The following is a 16,876-nucleotide window of genomic DNA, read 5'->3' on the forward strand; positions in this document are numbered from 1 at the left end:
TTCACTGAGGAGATCATGAGAGCCATACTGTAGAATTATTACCTCTGGGTCCATTCAATTTCTCCTGAGAGAAAACTTCAATTATTTTGCTTGAGGGGATTGAAACCAGGCAGCCTAAGTGGTGCTGGTTAGGATAGGAGACTGAGTCTAACTGTTCTACACATAATCTTTCAAGTGATCTCTTCAACTGTCTTCAAGTAAAAAAAAAAAGCTTCCGTAAATACCATTTCAAATGTACAGTGATTTTTAAAACCACTCAAGAATTTATATTCAATAATAAGGAAAATTACCTATCAATGACTAAGTGTATAAATAGATGTTAGAAAACTAGAATTCTGACTCTGTAAAATGTTTTATATCTATGTCAATGTCTATATTTGCATTTGTAAAATCAACCATGACTTTATTGACATTCGTGAGACTAGAGTTAGCTGAAGGGAACACCACCACATTTTCCTCCTCCCGATGGTCTTCATGCAGCAGGTCTAATGTAAGCGGTCTTGAAAAAACTCGGTTCAGGAAAATTTGCATAAGAAATGATCACACACACATGGAGCACCGTGCAGAAAGTCTAAGTTATCTGCCAGGGCTGTCTACATCTGCTCTGTGCCTACCTTCCTCTCTTTGAGGCCTTCATGAGGCCCCTGGGACCAGAGCCACAAAGTTTCTGTTCTTAGTTAAATACTCACATCCACTTTTTTTTAGTTCTTTTACATAATTTTAGTCATTTCTACTTCTCCTTTCCCACTAAAATATTATATTTTATTCATTCGCCTAACAGACCTAATATAATGATGTCATAATGTCTCACAGATAAAGATGACAAAGGGCATGAGTATGCCCCTAAAAATGACGCTTACATATTGAACACATGATCCTTGTATTATTCAAGGGAGCAGAGATGCGACAATCCTTTGAAGTTTTTACACTGTCTTCCCTGGAGAAGGAAACTTTCAGAAAATAAATTCCAGTCTGTGGTTAAAGTACAGTAACTGTGAGGTTGGAACTTCCAGGGCAAGCTCTGATTCACTGGCTGTGCTCAGCTCAGAAATGTTTCTTTGGTTTTTGATGAAGCTTACAGTTTTGTCCACCTCAAAATCTTTGGACCTGTAAGATTTCTAGGTAAATTTAGCAGAATAACATTTGAGAGTCCACAGCTGATCAGGAGGACCCCAACGTGTAACCTCTATTTACGACCAGGAGTCTCCTTTCACACATTTCCTGTAAGCCTGGACCAAACAGTGTCAGGCCCGAGAAAGAAGGAGGAAGAGCCCTTTCCTGTCCACAAGGAGTCCCCAGAAAAGGGAACTAAAATCACTGAAGGTGTACATTGCCAGGCTTCTAGGCACTTCTTTAGAAGAAATGGGAGCTTTGACCAGTGGCCTGTTGCCTCCAAGAGGAAGTGGAACATAAATTCCCTTCTCCACCACAGTGTAGCACGATTCTCTCCCGTCACTTCATGTTGAGGTTGCACTCCCTGAGCCTGAATTCTGGCTCTATGTTTTACTAATTAGGTAGCCTTAGGCAGCTAGGCCCGCTCTCCATGCTATAATTTTCTGATTGGTAAAATGGAAAAGAGTCATAATAATAATAGGTCTACTTCATGGTATCATTGTAAGGATTAAGTCACTTAATAAGGGAAAAGCACTTAGAAGAGCATCTGGCATATTGAAAGTACCCAATAAATATTAGGCATTATTATCAATTTTATTTCAAATATATGACTTTCATTCTTTAGTAAGTTAAATCTAAGATTGCAAACTATCAAAGTAGACCAAGAAGTTAGTGCACAATCTGTTCTATTTGTATTGAACTAAAAGGGAAAAAAATGCTACAACTCCCTCTTGAATATGAAAGAACAGATTTTGGTTGGTTTAGTGTGGTTTTTGAGACAAAAGACTCACTATATAGTCCAGGCCCGGCTTGAACTCACTATGTAGCCCAGGCTGGCCTTGAATTTATGATCCTCTTTCCTCAGCCACCCAAGTGCTGGGATTACAAGCATTCATCCCAACACCAATCTGAAAGAATCATTTTTATTTTTTTTTGGTACAGGGGATCAAACTCAGGTCCTTGTGCTTACGCAGCAGGTGGCAAAACCACTGAGCTAAATCCCCAGCCCAGAAAGAATCAATTTTGACATGCAGATCATGCAACAATTAATGAGGAAATATGGTAATATGGCATAGAAATTACTCATGGCCACTATATGTCAGAAACTGATCTTTGACTAGAAAATGGTCAAGCAACTCTAATTGCATATAGCACAGGCATGACTGAGGTCTAAGACTTTTTCAATTTAGAAAAATTATACTCTCAGAGTGCAGAAATCTGTGGAGTTGGACATCTTTATTAACTATTTGGTTAATGTGTGGTCTATGGTTTTGAACTTAGTATATGACAGTATCTATGCATTTAAAGTGCACTCAGTCCTGCTTGCAGAGAAATAATTATAAAATATAAGATAGTATATGTTTAATTGGTATATGAATGTGTAATAAATCATGTATTCCGAAGGTTCTCAAACATTTTGGTTTCAAGACACATTTACACTCTTAAAAATCACTGAGGCTTTCATAAACTATTTTTATGTGAATTTTATGTATTGGTATTTATCACATTAGAAATTAAAACTAAGAAGAATTCAAAACACAAGACCATACAAGCACACATTTTGTTACAGCTGTCAGAACAGTAATTGTCACTCATCATACAGCCTCGGACAAATCCAAATACAGTCAGAAAAGGAAAAGAAATAGGCTGAGAACCACTGGTGTGTGGATCTACAGTGCATGTGCTCAGTAAGTCAAGGATAAAATATTAGCTACCGTTTGCACTTTTTCTGATTTTTCTAACTCTGGTTCCTTACTCTTTTCAGCCAGGGATTTGTTTTGTTTTGTTTTGTTTTTTGTTTGTGCTTATGTTTTTGCATTTATTTTTCTGAGTTGGATGATAGGTCAATCCTGCAGAAAGATTCAAAAGCAATGCAATTTGGCTTTTCTTTTTTGACAAAGTTGTACAATAAGGTTTTCACAATTTTGCTGATGTGTGGGGGACATGGACCTCGCATCAAATACTTGTCACTGCCACAATACCTCCTTGTGGAAGAGTGGGCAAGGAGGGAAAACCACCGTTTAAAAAAAATTTTTTAAATAACTTTATTATCAAACACACACATACAAAAAATTAAAACCATTCAAAGAAGAAAAATGCAAAGGGAAAAACCCCACAATAATATTCAAATACAGTAGAACTCAACCAAAATAAAACTGAAAAGCACTTAAACATTTTTCAATATAACTTAAAAAAAGCATCTCAAGCACCAACAAGACACCGGAGGATGTGATTTGTTTCAGAAAGATCCCCCAAACCAACATTGAACAAATAATGATCTGGAAAAAAAACTCCAGTGAGTTAGCAGACTCCACATAAATCAAACTTCTCCCTAATTTAAATTTTGATACAATCATATGACACGCGATGGAGGATTGATTTTTTACTACAGACTTGCAGGCAGAAGCGGTTGCCTCCTCTGGGAGCTTTAACTCAGCACTCTTAGTTGGTGCAGGGGAAGAAAAGGAAAGAAGTGGATTCCAGATCAGGTCATTGTCTCAGACCGATTCTGTGCCTGATAACTTTGAAGTACAGTACTCATTTTTAGGAAAATCACTGATCTTGCTGCTATTCGGCCCCATCTTCTAATGTGGTAGATGATTTGTCTTTACTTATTCTCATTGAAAATTTGTAAATAAAGACACAGAAACTTGGTAAATTTAAAATAATTTTTTACATGTAATGTCCTTCCTTGTCTCTTAATCAGTGTTGGTTTGAAATCCACTTGATCTGCCAAGAGGATAGCTATTCTTGCTTTCTTTGGGTTCCTGTCACATGGAATATTGTTTTCTACCCTTTAACTTTCAATCTATGAGTTTCTTTTTTAATTAAGTGTGTTTCTTGTATGCAGCATATTGTTGGATCTTGCTTCTTGACCCTTTCTGCCATTCTATTTCTTTTGATTGGTGAATTGAGGTCATTAACATTGATGGTTATAACTGATATGTATTGACTTATCCTTGTCATGACTTTTTCTTTTTGTTGGATTCTCCCCCTTTTCATTTAATTTCTTATTGTGCCTGATGGATGCTTTCTGCTGGGTTTCCTGGGGTTGTGAGCCTCATTGTCTTTTCCTAGGATACTGTATAAAAGTTTTTGGAGTGCTGGTTTGGTATTCATAAAGTTCCTTAGGTGCTCTTTGTCATGAAAGTATCTTATTTCTCCATCAATTTTGAAAGATAGCTTTGCAGGTACATCAATCTGGGTTGGAGATTGTTTTCATTTAGGACTTGAAATACATTACTCTAGGCTCTTCTTCCCTTGAGGGTTTGTGTTGAGAAGTCTGCTGTGATTCTAATGGGGTTTCCTTTGTATGTGATTTGTTTCTTTTCTCTAACTGTTTGTAGAATTTTGTTCTTCTGTTGGGTTTCTGGAATCTTAACTATTATATGCCTATGTGTAGTTTTTTTATCACTGCTAGTTGGAGTGCTATATGCCTCACTTACTTGTATGTCAAGTTCTTTTACCCTACTTGGGAAGTTTTCTGCCATTACTTCTGTGAACAGTTTTTTTATGTAGTCTGCACTGTCTCCTGTTTCTTCATTGACTCCAATCAGTCTTATGTTATTCTTCTTTGCATGGTCTAACAGCTGCTGGATTGATTTCTCATGGTTCCTTACTATATTTAAGAAATTTTTCTTTTCTTGGTCACTAATTGCAATCCTATCTTATTTATCTGAAATTCTGTCTTCACATTGGCTCATTCTGCTGCATAAATTTTCAATGGAGTTTTTAATCTCCTGGAAATCTGTTTGCATCTGTTTTATGGATTCCCTTTGTTTCCTATGTTGGGATTCCATCATGTTCCTCAGCTCTTCTATTTTTTTTAAATCTGTGTCTTCTCTATATTTATTAATCATGTCTTGCACTATGGGTACAATCTCTGTTGTTATCTGATAAATTATTTCTGATTTCATTTTTTCCAGGTCCTGTTTTTTTTGCCTGTTCAGGGAGTCCAGGTTGTTGAGTAGTGGATTGTTCCATCTCATTGCCCTTTGGGGGTTGCCTTAAGTGATCCAGAAGCCTTATTTTGAGGCTTGCTTATGTGTCCTCATTTCAACAGATGCAGCCTTCTGGGCCTTTGTTGAGGTAACTTTTTGATCATCAGTGGTCTTCAATTCTCACCAAGCCCCCAACCGGCCTTAACTCTGCTACTCACCAGTGCACCAATTCCTGGGTTTAGAGTGGTTGGCTTCTGGCCCCCTGAGCTGACCTGTTGTTTGAGTGGGCTTCTGGCTGGGGCCTATGCATACTTTGCATAGTATCTAGGTGTTCCTCAGGCTACAGCCTGCCCCCTATGTAGCTGTAGTCTGGAAGGGCCTTTGGCTGGGTGCTGTGTTACCCAGTCCCTGGTGTCTGAGCAGGCTTCTGGCTATGGTCTCCATAGACTTACTAATGGTATCAGGGCAAGCCCCTGGTTGTTACTTGTGGGCCTGTGCAGCTTTTTTCTGGGTGGGCCTTTGGCTTGGGCCTATGTGCCCAAGTGGCTGGGGTCTGGATGGGGCCCTGGCTGGATCTGCCTGCAGCTGTGCTGCTCTGGTCCATGCCCCTGCTCGATGAGATCTGCACACACTTACTGATGTTATTGGGCACACCTCTGGCTCTACTTAGTTATAAATCTTACCAAACATACAGAAATCTGTGTGCTAAAATCTATGGTACACTATTAAAAGAAATTAAAGGACACTTAAAGTACCACATTCATTGATAAAAAGACTCAATATTTTTAAGATGTCAATCTGACCTATGCAATGCGACCATATTCAAAGCATCAGCAGGATTTTATTGTACAAATTGACAAAGTAATTTAATGTTTTTTATGAAAAGGACAAGAAAAAGAATAGCCAAAAATAATTGTAAAAGACAAAACAGAATTGGAGAATTCACACTGTCTAATTCTCAGATTTATTATAAAATTGAATTAAAAAGTGTTTGTTATGGGTTAGATCTGGAATGTCCCCCAAAGGCCTCCATTCAGAGGTAGGGCTTTTGGAAGATTATTGGATCATAGCTCCACTAATAATGTGTTGTTAGGAAGTGGTGTGTAGCACAAAGAGGTCATCACTTGGAGCATGACCTGGAAGGATAGATCTCCATCTTCCACCCTCCCTTCTCTCTTTCCTTCCTGGCTACCTTGATATAAGCAGCTCTCCTCCACCCTGGTCCTTCCACCATGCAGTTTCTGCCTTGGAGCTGATGAACCATAACCAAAACTTCTGAAACTGTGAACCAAAATAAACTGCTCCTCCTTTAAATTTTAGGTGTTGGGTATTTTGTCCCAGAGACAAGCACAAGTCTAAGACAGTGATGTTATGCAAAAAGACAAGAATATTGATAATGAAATGGAATAGAGTCCATAATTAGACTCAAATATATATAATTAATTGGGTTTTTTGCACAAAAGCAAAGACAATTTGATGACAATAGACTTTTAATTAAATGATGCTAGAAAAAAGTGAAATAAATAGGACACATGTATAAATACCAAATTGTCTCTCTGGTGTGAGAAACTGAAAGTGTAAATGAGGACCAAAATGTATAATAGATAATGTGAAATAGGCAGAAAAGGTCCAAAGGGGAAGGGGAAGTAGGGGGATGAGGGAAAGAAGGGAAAGAAAAAAATATGAGAAAAGAAGAAAAAAATGGAAACAAACCTTTTGTAAATAGGGAGGGGTAGGGGCGTGGAAGGGAGGGAAGGGGAAGGGGAAAAAACAAAAACTAAGATATATCATGTACAGGTACAAATTTCCAGTGATGAATGTGATCATAATATATACCTAAAATGTACCAATAAACCCAAATTTTAAAAAACTGGATATCCATACACAAAATAAAAAACCTTGATCCATACCTTACTTCCTGTACAAAAATTAACTCAACATGAATAATAGACCTAAAGGCAAAAAACTAAAACCATAAAACTTTTAGGTGAAAACATACCTGCTTAAATTTTATCACCAAGAACTAGAAATAACTCCAATGTCCTTCACATAGGAAATGAAATATAAAGCCCTGTACATTCATACAATGGAACAGTGTTCAAAAATAAAAAGGAACAACTCATTGGAACAATTTTATTAATTTTTGTGCCAAATGAAAGAAACTAGACTTTAAACATATATACTGTATAATTCCATTTATATGATATTTTCACAAAGGCAGACTATAAACCTGGGCACAGGGACTGACTAAAAAGAAGCACAGGGGAGTGTTTTGGAGTGATGAAACTCTTCTGTACATAGATGTGTTGTCCCTGGCCTAGGAGTGATGTTATTATTGTTGTTATTATTAATATGTGTCATCATTAGTAGGTATCATTGGAAAAGCCTTCTATGTACCAGGCATTGGACTATATTTAATTTTTATAATATGTACTTTTTTATAACTTTATTTCATCATATCATTATATAATCATTTAAAAAGTTTTCATCCAGCTTTATAAAAAAATTCTAATGCAATATTTTGAGTTATTTTTCCCAAGAAAATCCAGCTGATGAAATCAAAAGCAGTATTAAATAATTATGTATTTTATTATAAAGTTCATCTTATTTTCATGTTGGTACTCTGAACCATTATTTTATGAAGCACCTTTAATTCTGCCAGATGGTAGAAATATTGGTCTTTATTGTAAAAATTCACCAATGAAAAGTAATTAAGGCTATGTCAGAACAAAATAATTGAAAGTCAGAACTAAAGAATATGAAAGCACACAGAGTCTTACAGAATGTTGCAAATGGTAGTTAGAACTATGATGAATTCTGTAAATAATGTCCTGACAGGTCCAATTATTTGAATCATAATGGCACATAACATAAATAAAGAATATTTTAGTTATGAAATCAATAGCATCTAAATGGGTGCTTTATGAAAATTAGTGAACAAATGATATTTATTTTAATTTTATTCACACAATAATTTTTTTTTTTAGTACCAGAGATCGAACTTGGGTCCTCGCGCTTGTGAGGCAGGCAACAGAACCACTGAGCCAAGTCTCCAGCCCTCACAATAATTTTTGAAAAATGCTTTTTTTTCCTTTTCCTATTAGAAGACAAAAGTAACAAACTAACTTTTGTTAAAATTATATGCCAGTTTTTCTGAGTCTTCACCAATAATTTTACTTTATTCACCAATTTTACTTTACTCACCAATAATTTTACTTTATTTTAAAATTATGACTTGATGGAAGAAGTTAGAAGCAGGTTCACTGAGTTATAGCTGAGTACAGCAGGAAAAAGAGAGAGACACAGCTTCTGCCACCTGCCTCGCAAGCTCAAAGTCCCGAGTTCGATGCCCAGTACCAGAGAGAGAGACAGAGAGAGAGAAAATCAGGTGAAAAATATGCGGCTCCTCTCTCACCTCTTAGCTAATGACTTAGCCTTGCTCAGACTTTCCTGTCACCCCACAGGATGTGAGAACTCAGACTGGACCCTCAACTTCCCACTCGAGATGCAATTCTGATTCCACATGTTTAAAATCCTAACTTCCTAATTCGAGTTAAAAATTTTAACTGTAACATTAGTAGGTGAATTTCTGGAGCAATATCAAAAACTGTATAGTTAATTTGCAAAAATGTTAAGGAATTCCTGCAGGACACAATGCAGGCCAATCTGGATACAGGAGAAAGCATAGAAATATGTTATTTGTTGCACAGCAAGAGGATGCTGAGTGGCAAATGAGCACGTCTCAACTGAAGCCTCAAAAGCCCTCTTGGCTCATAATGACAGAGACTGGAAAGAACAATAAGGCCACCTACAGCGTTAAGTATCTATCCTAATTATATTGGGGCACAGGATTCTGAATCCACAAAGAAGGAGCTTCCCCCTCCATGAGGACTCGTGGCTTGGTGTTGTCACCTTCCAGCTCTACCAGCTATCAGCTCTGTGACCTTGGACAAACTCATTAAACTCTTGGAGTCCAATATCCTCTCTGTAAAATGCAGATGATTATTAAAGTACGACACATATGTTTTAAATCCTAAAGAGTGCAGTAGTTGTACATCCCTCCCAGTTACCTAATAAGACACTGCCCTTCAGGCAAGGGTCGCCAGGACCACACTCTTGGAGGACAAGTTGGTTCTCAAATTCACTGAAATGAAGGCGAAAACTCACCAACGGGAACTGTGAGATATCTCAGTAAGAGGGTATTTGAAATCATAGAAGTAGAACCCATCAGGGGTAGATATTAAGGGAATTATTGCCAAGAACTAGTTTATATAACTGGTGGTCCAATGTCCATAGGGCAGGCGATCATCAGTTTTGTCGGAATCTCCACACAGGCAGAAGCTGCTGTGCTTAAGGACGTCTTCTTTCTTGGAGATGCTCAGCTCTCCCTTGTTGCTTTTCATCTGACTGGATCCAGCTCACCAGTTTAGCTGCGATAATTTCTCTTATTTAATGTCAACTTATTATGAAAGTAATCACAGCTACAAAATATCTTCACAGAGACACTTAGATTGGTGTTTCAGTGAATAACTGGGGTCTATATCCTAGAAACAGAAAAACTATTAAATGAGGATAGGGTTTGGAATTGTTTTAGGCAATTTTGAAGAGGATTGAAGTAAGGGGATTTTGCACATAATTGGATTCTGCCAGGTGGTGGGTAGAGGTGGGAGGGTAATTCTATGGGTATTTTAATAAATCTTACCTTTAGTGAGGTTAAAGCTCTAATGGTAAAGAAACAGTAGTCTCACATAGGAAGCCAGTATACTTGGCTATTTTGTGGATTGGGCAATATTCATGTTTTGTCTGTACTCAGAAATAATTATTGAATGGTCTTATTCTATATCTTAATCCATGGTGTTCACAGGGTGGCTAATACTGACGTTCTGTAAAATGATTTCTATTCCACAGAAGAACACCAAAGCCAGCGGAGAGTGCCGCCCAGCTCAAAGCAGCATCAACACTAGTTAATTGCATCCAGACAGCTCCCAGATGTCGAAATGTTTTCTGTCTCACCCTCTTTGCATTTTCTGTCACTGTGAGGTAAGATCAAGAGCTGAGAAACATAGCAGCTCATCTAACAGGGACATAGTGATTGATTCCAAGTCACCATCATTTTGTGGGCTCCACAATGCACAGAAAATACATTCTTCTGGAAAAAATCTCCCTCTAATGACTGCATGTGGCTTTAAGCTTACTCCCTAGTCCCTCACAAATATCTGAAATATTAATATGTCCAGATAACAAATATGAAAAATCCAGGTTAAGGGACAGAAATCAATTTTCTTAGCTAAAGAAATTCCCCCTTGTTCCATCCTCAACATTTGACTCGATATTTTTAAATTTTAAAAAAATTCTTAGAATAGTTGAGCTAGCCTGAGCTTTCTTTTATGTAATCAATGTCTATAAATTTCCTTTAAACACAGTCAGGCAGTACCAAAACATAGAGCACAAAGACTACTTAAGGAAAGGAAAAAGTCTGGATAAAAGATCATACAGTTATTGTAGGCAGCACCACATGTCATTATAACCCCTTTAATTGCTCTGAACTAAAACACAGAACCAGGGGATTCCCCTCTGTCCTTCCAGGCCTCTTAATACAAACTCTGCACCTGGCAACTGAGGTGTCATCATCAGGGATTTTTCTGATTGGCCAAAACCTGACCTGACAGTGTTTAGTTTGGGTGTCTTTAGATTTCCTTGGCTCAGTTCTCACAATTGCTCCCTAGCTCAGAGCAGCTGAGACCACCTTGAGACAAGGATGATTCTAAACAAAGCTCTAATTCTCGGGGTCTTCGCCCTGACCACTCTGATGAGCTCCTGCGGAGGTGAAGACATCGTGGGTGAGTGCACAGCTGAGGGAACTTCATTCCCTGGAGCTGGAAAATGGGGAACTGAAGGGGAGAAAAAGAGATGAAGAGAGGCTGAAGAGAGATTTCTCAGAATTAAGAAATCGAAAACTTATCTTGTTCTTTCCTTCAAGAAGTCAGAGCCCAATCCACTCCCTTTGGTAGCTGTGCCACTGCACAGTCCACCAGGCTCCTGTTCCGTTTCTAGTACCAGATCCCGTGAATGTAGCCTGGAGGGTGCTGTGACGCGCAGTCGTTGTTGCCTCAATGATTAGCAACGTTTGCACGAGTGAACCACTGCATTACCAAAATGTGATGCGCTATTACTCTCAGATTTCTCTGACCAACTTTTAAGCTTTCGATACATCTCCCACATATTTGGTGAAAACAGTTTCCTGAAATGTGTGGATACATGGAAAGATGTCCTTTCCTTTGTCCCACATTTACACACTGCTCTGTTCTGGGGATGACCACAGGTGGGAACCAGGTTGTGTCGTTAGACTCTCATTTCACCACATGTTCTTCACTGTCCTTTGCTGCCTCGCATGTGGCTTCGCAAATAATCAAATAAAATAGATATAGAGATATGCTTCAGAAATAGTGAAAATCTATAAATGTCCAAATTTCCCCCATCTGTTCCAATTACAGTTTCATGTTTTTTTCTTTAACAAAGTAAGAAATATCTTTATTTTCATTTTACAATCGAGAACTTTTGATGAAAGATTTGGTGAACTATTTTATCAATCCAAGTTACCTGTTCTCCACTTTCTCCGATGAAGTTCTATGAATAGAAAATGAGCAGACACAGGTTATTTTTTCCCTTAGGCCTCTCTGCCTCTGTATCCCACCTCTTTCTACCCCATCTTCACGCTTTCCTTTATCCCTGTTTCCTCTCAGAAACCATCTCTGACTCTCTGCTCTTTGATATGAATTGTGTGATAATTTTTTTAAAAGTTGAAAAGTCAGATAGTTGAAAGGGGAAGTATAATGGTAGGTACTCTAAGCTTCAGCAAGTTTATTAGCTACAGTTACACCCACTCTGATTTTATTTGGTAGTGGAAGTTTCACCTGCTTCTACACAACATTTGACTTTGTTCCAAATTTAATTTCTTCAATATCACACCAGAGTTCCCTGGTCTAAGTCCACTAATCCACTAGGCACAGCGGGTCCCGTGCCATGTGCTCACAGTATTTATAGACTCCCTCAAATTTCTTCTGAAATTAGAAAAGAAAATGAAGTTTTAGGGTCTAAGAAAATGTTTTACCTTTTAATTCAGCCTGAATGACATGTCTTTATTCCAAGACTGTCATAAAACATAACTGTGATATCTTTATGGAGGAAGGTGCCTGTGAAGGCAACAGTGTTTGCATCTCGAGTCACAGTGCAGCCCTCATCATCGTGGGTCCTGATTTTCACCATTCTGCTGTCTGTCTAGCTGTGGGTCTCCCCCAACAGCTCTGTGATCTTGGAGAGCAGCAACTGTCATTTGATACCTTTTTAATACATAATGAGTAATATTTGGGAGAATTAATGATGGAAACTTATTGTATGCGCCCCCTAGAGGGTGAAAAATTGGAGTGAAGCAATTTGGAGGGTGGGAAAGGACAACTGCTGAGTAGAACGTGGACACAGCTGAGACTGAAACCACGGGAGTGACTGGGCGCCAGCTGGCACAGCAGTGTGAGGTCCTCCCGCAACACACGGCAGCCATAACAAATATAAACTGCAAAGAATTACACATCTATTAGGGTTCGGAAAAAGGAGTCCGGAAGATTTATTGCAAACACAAGGAGGCTGGGTGGAAGGACACGTATGTGATCGACTAAGGGGATTACGCTGAGCAGAAGAAAGCATCCTGTTCTCCAAGCAGGACATTGGGAGGGAGGAGGTGAAGGCCAAAAGTGGTTGAAAGCACTGTTAGTTTGCTAAAATACTGGTAGAGATGTCCAGGATGAATGAAAAATCCCGGAAGATAATTCCGGGGAGAAAAGCAGGCCCCTGCAAAGACAGAACCGTGAAAGGATGGTGCAGTTCGCTTTGATTGCAAAGGCCTGCGCAGGATGCTGGACTATCAGCGGCCAACATCATCAGCACGGAGCCTACTCCGGGGCTGTGTCTGCTTCTTTACTCACCTGACTCTCCTATTTTTCATTGAGCTCTCTGGTGGCAGAGAAGACGCCCAACTGGCATTGTACTCTTTGCCCTCCATTATGTCTGCTGTTTGTTGAGGTTCAGTACATAAAGCAGGACGAGAACCCGAAACGCGCAAGGAGGGATGAAAGGCCAGGAGTGTCCAGTTCGTTTCGCGTGGATGGCGTCAGACTGCACTGGCTGCCGTTCTGCCTGGGCGCTCTCGGGCAAGCATGCGGTGCCTCGGGGAAAAGGGCCTTCGTTTACCCTGGGCCTCGAGTGAATGTAGGTGCTGCCTCAGAAAAAGGAGACGTTTGGTAATCTCGTTCAGGAATAGGAGGTGAGGGGGTGGCAAGACTCTAGACACTCATGCAGCTTCCATTTCCCATTTCTGAAGAAACTGGCCCCTCTCTTCTAAGGATCACTGCATTATATTTTGTAATGTTTCCACGGTCATTATATTCTTTCTTATGTACCCCATAATTCTTAGAAGAGACATTTTAAAATAAGATTCTGTGTGGTTTTCATTGATTAAAAGGAGGTGGAGGGGAGAATTCCTGCGTAATAAACATCCTGTTCTGACCTAATCCTGTGAGGAAAGGAAGGATTATAATTTGTTATTAACTGATGAAAGAATCAGATGAGAGATAGGATAAGACTTATGAAGCAGAAGGAAGCAAGCTGTATCTGGCGAAGAAAACTTCATACTGCAGTAATTTATTTGTTCCTTGTTTCATTCAGTTACAGTATTTATTTTATACATTTACAATGTGTCATGTGTCAGGTACCGAAGGAAAACTTAATAAATAACAGAAATTGTATACGTGGCATTCTGACATTGTGGAGCATAAATCATACCTGGAAAGGCTCCCTGGATTCTAACCAGATAACCACCCTGACTAAGGGAAGAGGAAGCAAGCACTGAGAATTTTGTGCAATTGTAGCAAAGATGTTGTTTGGTAGTCAGTTTTTTCTGTCACTTTGTTTAACAATGTTCTTTTCCTTCTCCTATTTTCCACCTTTCTGCTCTTCACCTACATTCATCAGCTGACCATGTTGCCTCCTACGGTGTAAATGTCTACCAGTCTTATGGTCCCTCTGGCCAGTATACCCATGAATTTGATGGAGATGAGCAGTTCTATGTGGACCTGAAGAAGAAAGAGACTATCTTTTGGCTGCCTGGGCTTAATAAAGTCGCAGGTTTTGACCCACAAGGTGCACTGAATAACATAGCCATAGGGAAACACAACTTGGACATCATCACTCAACATTCCAACTCCACTGCTGCTACCAATGGTATGTGTTCACCATTCTCCCTCACCTTACTGAACCTCTGTCTCCATACTAGTTGTCACATTCTTCTTCCCAGGGAGTCCTCAGATCTCCTCCGGGTAATTTCTGAAACTCTCCCATCCCACAAATGACATATTTCCACGTAATACAAGGTCCTCACATTATGTGTGCATTAAATCCTTCTGTGGGAGGCCCCACTGACCTCCTACGATATTAAGCATCCCCACAGAAAGAAGAGCACAGGGACAAATCAGAGTCAATATACAGGGATTCACAAGCAGAAGTTAAATAATAACTCAGACGGTTATATAGGTTGATGTGGGTGGGAGGGCTCGTTCAGGAAGAAATACAGAACCTGGGAGCAGAGCTTATTGCAATTCATATCGGTGCTATTTCATCTTTATAGAGGTTCCTGAGGTGACTGTATTTCCCAAATCTCCCGTGGTACTGGGTCAGCCCAACATCCTCATCTGCCTTGTGGACAACATCTTTCCTCCTGTGATCAACATCACATGGCTGAGCAATGGGCGGTCGGTGACAGAAGGTGTCTCTGAGACCAGCTTCCTGTCCAAGAGTGATCACTCCTTCCTCAAAATGGCTTACCTCACCTTCCTCCCTTCTGCGGATGATGTTTATGACTGCAAAGTGGAGCACTGGGGCCTGGACGAGCCTCTTCTGAAACACTGGGGTATGTGTGAGTTCCGCTGCCTTCGGTATCTTCACATTTCCTGCCAGTGCAGAACATCCTACCCATGAGCCCCTAATATCCAAAGCTTGTTTTCCACACTTGAACCATTTCTAATGATAAGCTTCACTCTTCCCCCTCAAGCCAGGGCCTCGAATCTGTGGAACCAACTTCCCACGCCCCACCCCACATTATGCTCATGAATGCAGCCCACCTTCTGACCTCAGCTCTACGTTCACAGAACCTGAGATTCCAGCCCCCATGTCAGAAGTGACGGAGACTGTGGTCTGTGCCCTGGGGTTGTCTGTGGGCCTCGTGGGCATCATAGTAGGCACCGTCTTCATCATCCAAGGCCTACGCTCAGCTGGTGCCTCCCGACACCCAGGGCCCTTGTGAGTCACACCTTGGAAGGAAAGGTAAGAATTCAGGTTTGCCAGAGCTGAAGCCACGGTTCAGAGAAAGGAAAGAAGTGGGGAAGGCCGTAGCTGAAAAGTAGTGGGAGAAGTGGAAAATGGCATATTGATGGCAGAGGAGGGCTAATCAATCTTCATCTGTTCTCTTACAGACACATCGAGCATCTACAGAGCAGAAGAGTGGATGTGCTAGGTCACCTAGCACTATTTTCTGGCCCAATTCATCATATTATTTTTCTCATCTAAATATTCCTCTTCATACCTTATTGCCAGGTTTAAGATATTGTATCCCCTCAGATTTCTCATATGCCTTTGAATTCTCTCCCTAATCTCTTGAGTTCTTTTTTAATTTCTCAAATATTACCAGTTACGGGATCCATAGGATAGTCTACCCAACTATATGATCCCTCAGTGACCTTATTCTAGTTCTCTGTGGCGGCAATAAATCTTTTATGAATTCCCTATTGATATTTTTCTAGCATTCATCTCAGGCTAACTAAGACCATGGCAAAAAGGAGAGGCTCTTATATTTCAGGCCCATTTTTTAAATTAATTTTTATTAGTACATGTTTACCATACAAAATGATCACATTCATCATCACAGGGAATTTGTACCTGTATATAATGTGTCTTAATTCTTCTTTTTCCCCATTCCTCCCCCCTCCTTTCAATCCTTCAGGCCCACTTATCTCTTCTTCAGATCATGTCTTATGCCTTATAATATAAGAGCAATTGAGTGTAGCCTAATAATATTTTGATATCTTAGGCAAAGTCGATACTTCTCTCCTTTTGTTTTTCCAACTCTTGCTCACTGCTACCCAATCATCCTCTCACTCCCTAATTAAGGCTTGTTACAGCAAAGATACAAAAACTAACACTTCTTATTTAATATTGCCTTTTTTTGGTACCGGGGATTGAACTCAGGGCCTTGTGTTTGCGAGGCAGGCAGTGGAATCACTGAGCTACATTCCCAGCCCAAATATATGTTGTTGCTTTTTTTTTGTAATATTGCCTTTAAGAGTTACATCAGAGAAAGGAATTCTGAAACTCTAAAGTAGCAAAAATCAAAATTTTGATATCAAAAGTCAAAATTGTCAATAAAACTTTAGATTTCTGAAGAATAAATGACAGTAGGAGTTTTCCACTTCCCTCCTCATTCTTCAAGAGGTAAGAGTTTTGTGGGCATGAAAAACAAATGGAAGTCAGGAGAGCATTAGAATAAAAAAATAATATAAGTATCTGCACAGAACCAAATAGTTTTCCTTACCCTGGCTTAGTAATAACAGGAAAAGGAATGGAGGTATGAACCATAGATATTTAGGGGTCTAAAATAAAGATGTAGTTTGTCTCCCTTCCTACAGGAAGCCCCAGTAGGTAGCCACATAGATTTCCCTGTGCCACTAACATATGTTGGAGATAGTGCAATGAATATGGCTATAGGATGTCTCCAGTCA

At 39.5% G+C, this 16,876-nt stretch overlaps 1 protein-coding gene across 1 annotated transcript; it reads left to right on the forward strand.

The window, feature by feature from the left end:
* The first annotated feature begins 10,721 nt into the window (after positions 1-10,721).
* Positions 10,722-15,886, forward strand: LOC101704667 (HLA class II histocompatibility antigen, DQ alpha 1 chain). The gene is made up of 5 exons (XM_004846866.3): positions 10,722-10,894; positions 14,079-14,327; positions 14,731-15,012; positions 15,251-15,425; positions 15,575-15,886. The coding sequence occupies exons 1-4, from the start codon at positions 10,813-10,815 to the stop codon at positions 15,403-15,405; spliced, it is 768 nt and encodes a 255-aa protein (XP_004846923.1). The 5' UTR covers positions 10,722-10,812; the 3' UTR covers positions 15,406-15,425; positions 15,575-15,886.
* Positions 15,887-16,876: the final 990 nt, after the last annotated feature.

This window comes from Heterocephalus glaber, unplaced genomic scaffold (genome assembly GCF_053883595.1).
Source record: "Heterocephalus glaber isolate CG9 unplaced genomic scaffold, H.glaber_assembly_v1.0 deba00001141, whole genome shotgun sequence".
Classification (NCBI taxonomy): domain Eukaryota; kingdom Metazoa; phylum Chordata; class Mammalia; order Rodentia; family Bathyergidae; genus Heterocephalus; species Heterocephalus glaber.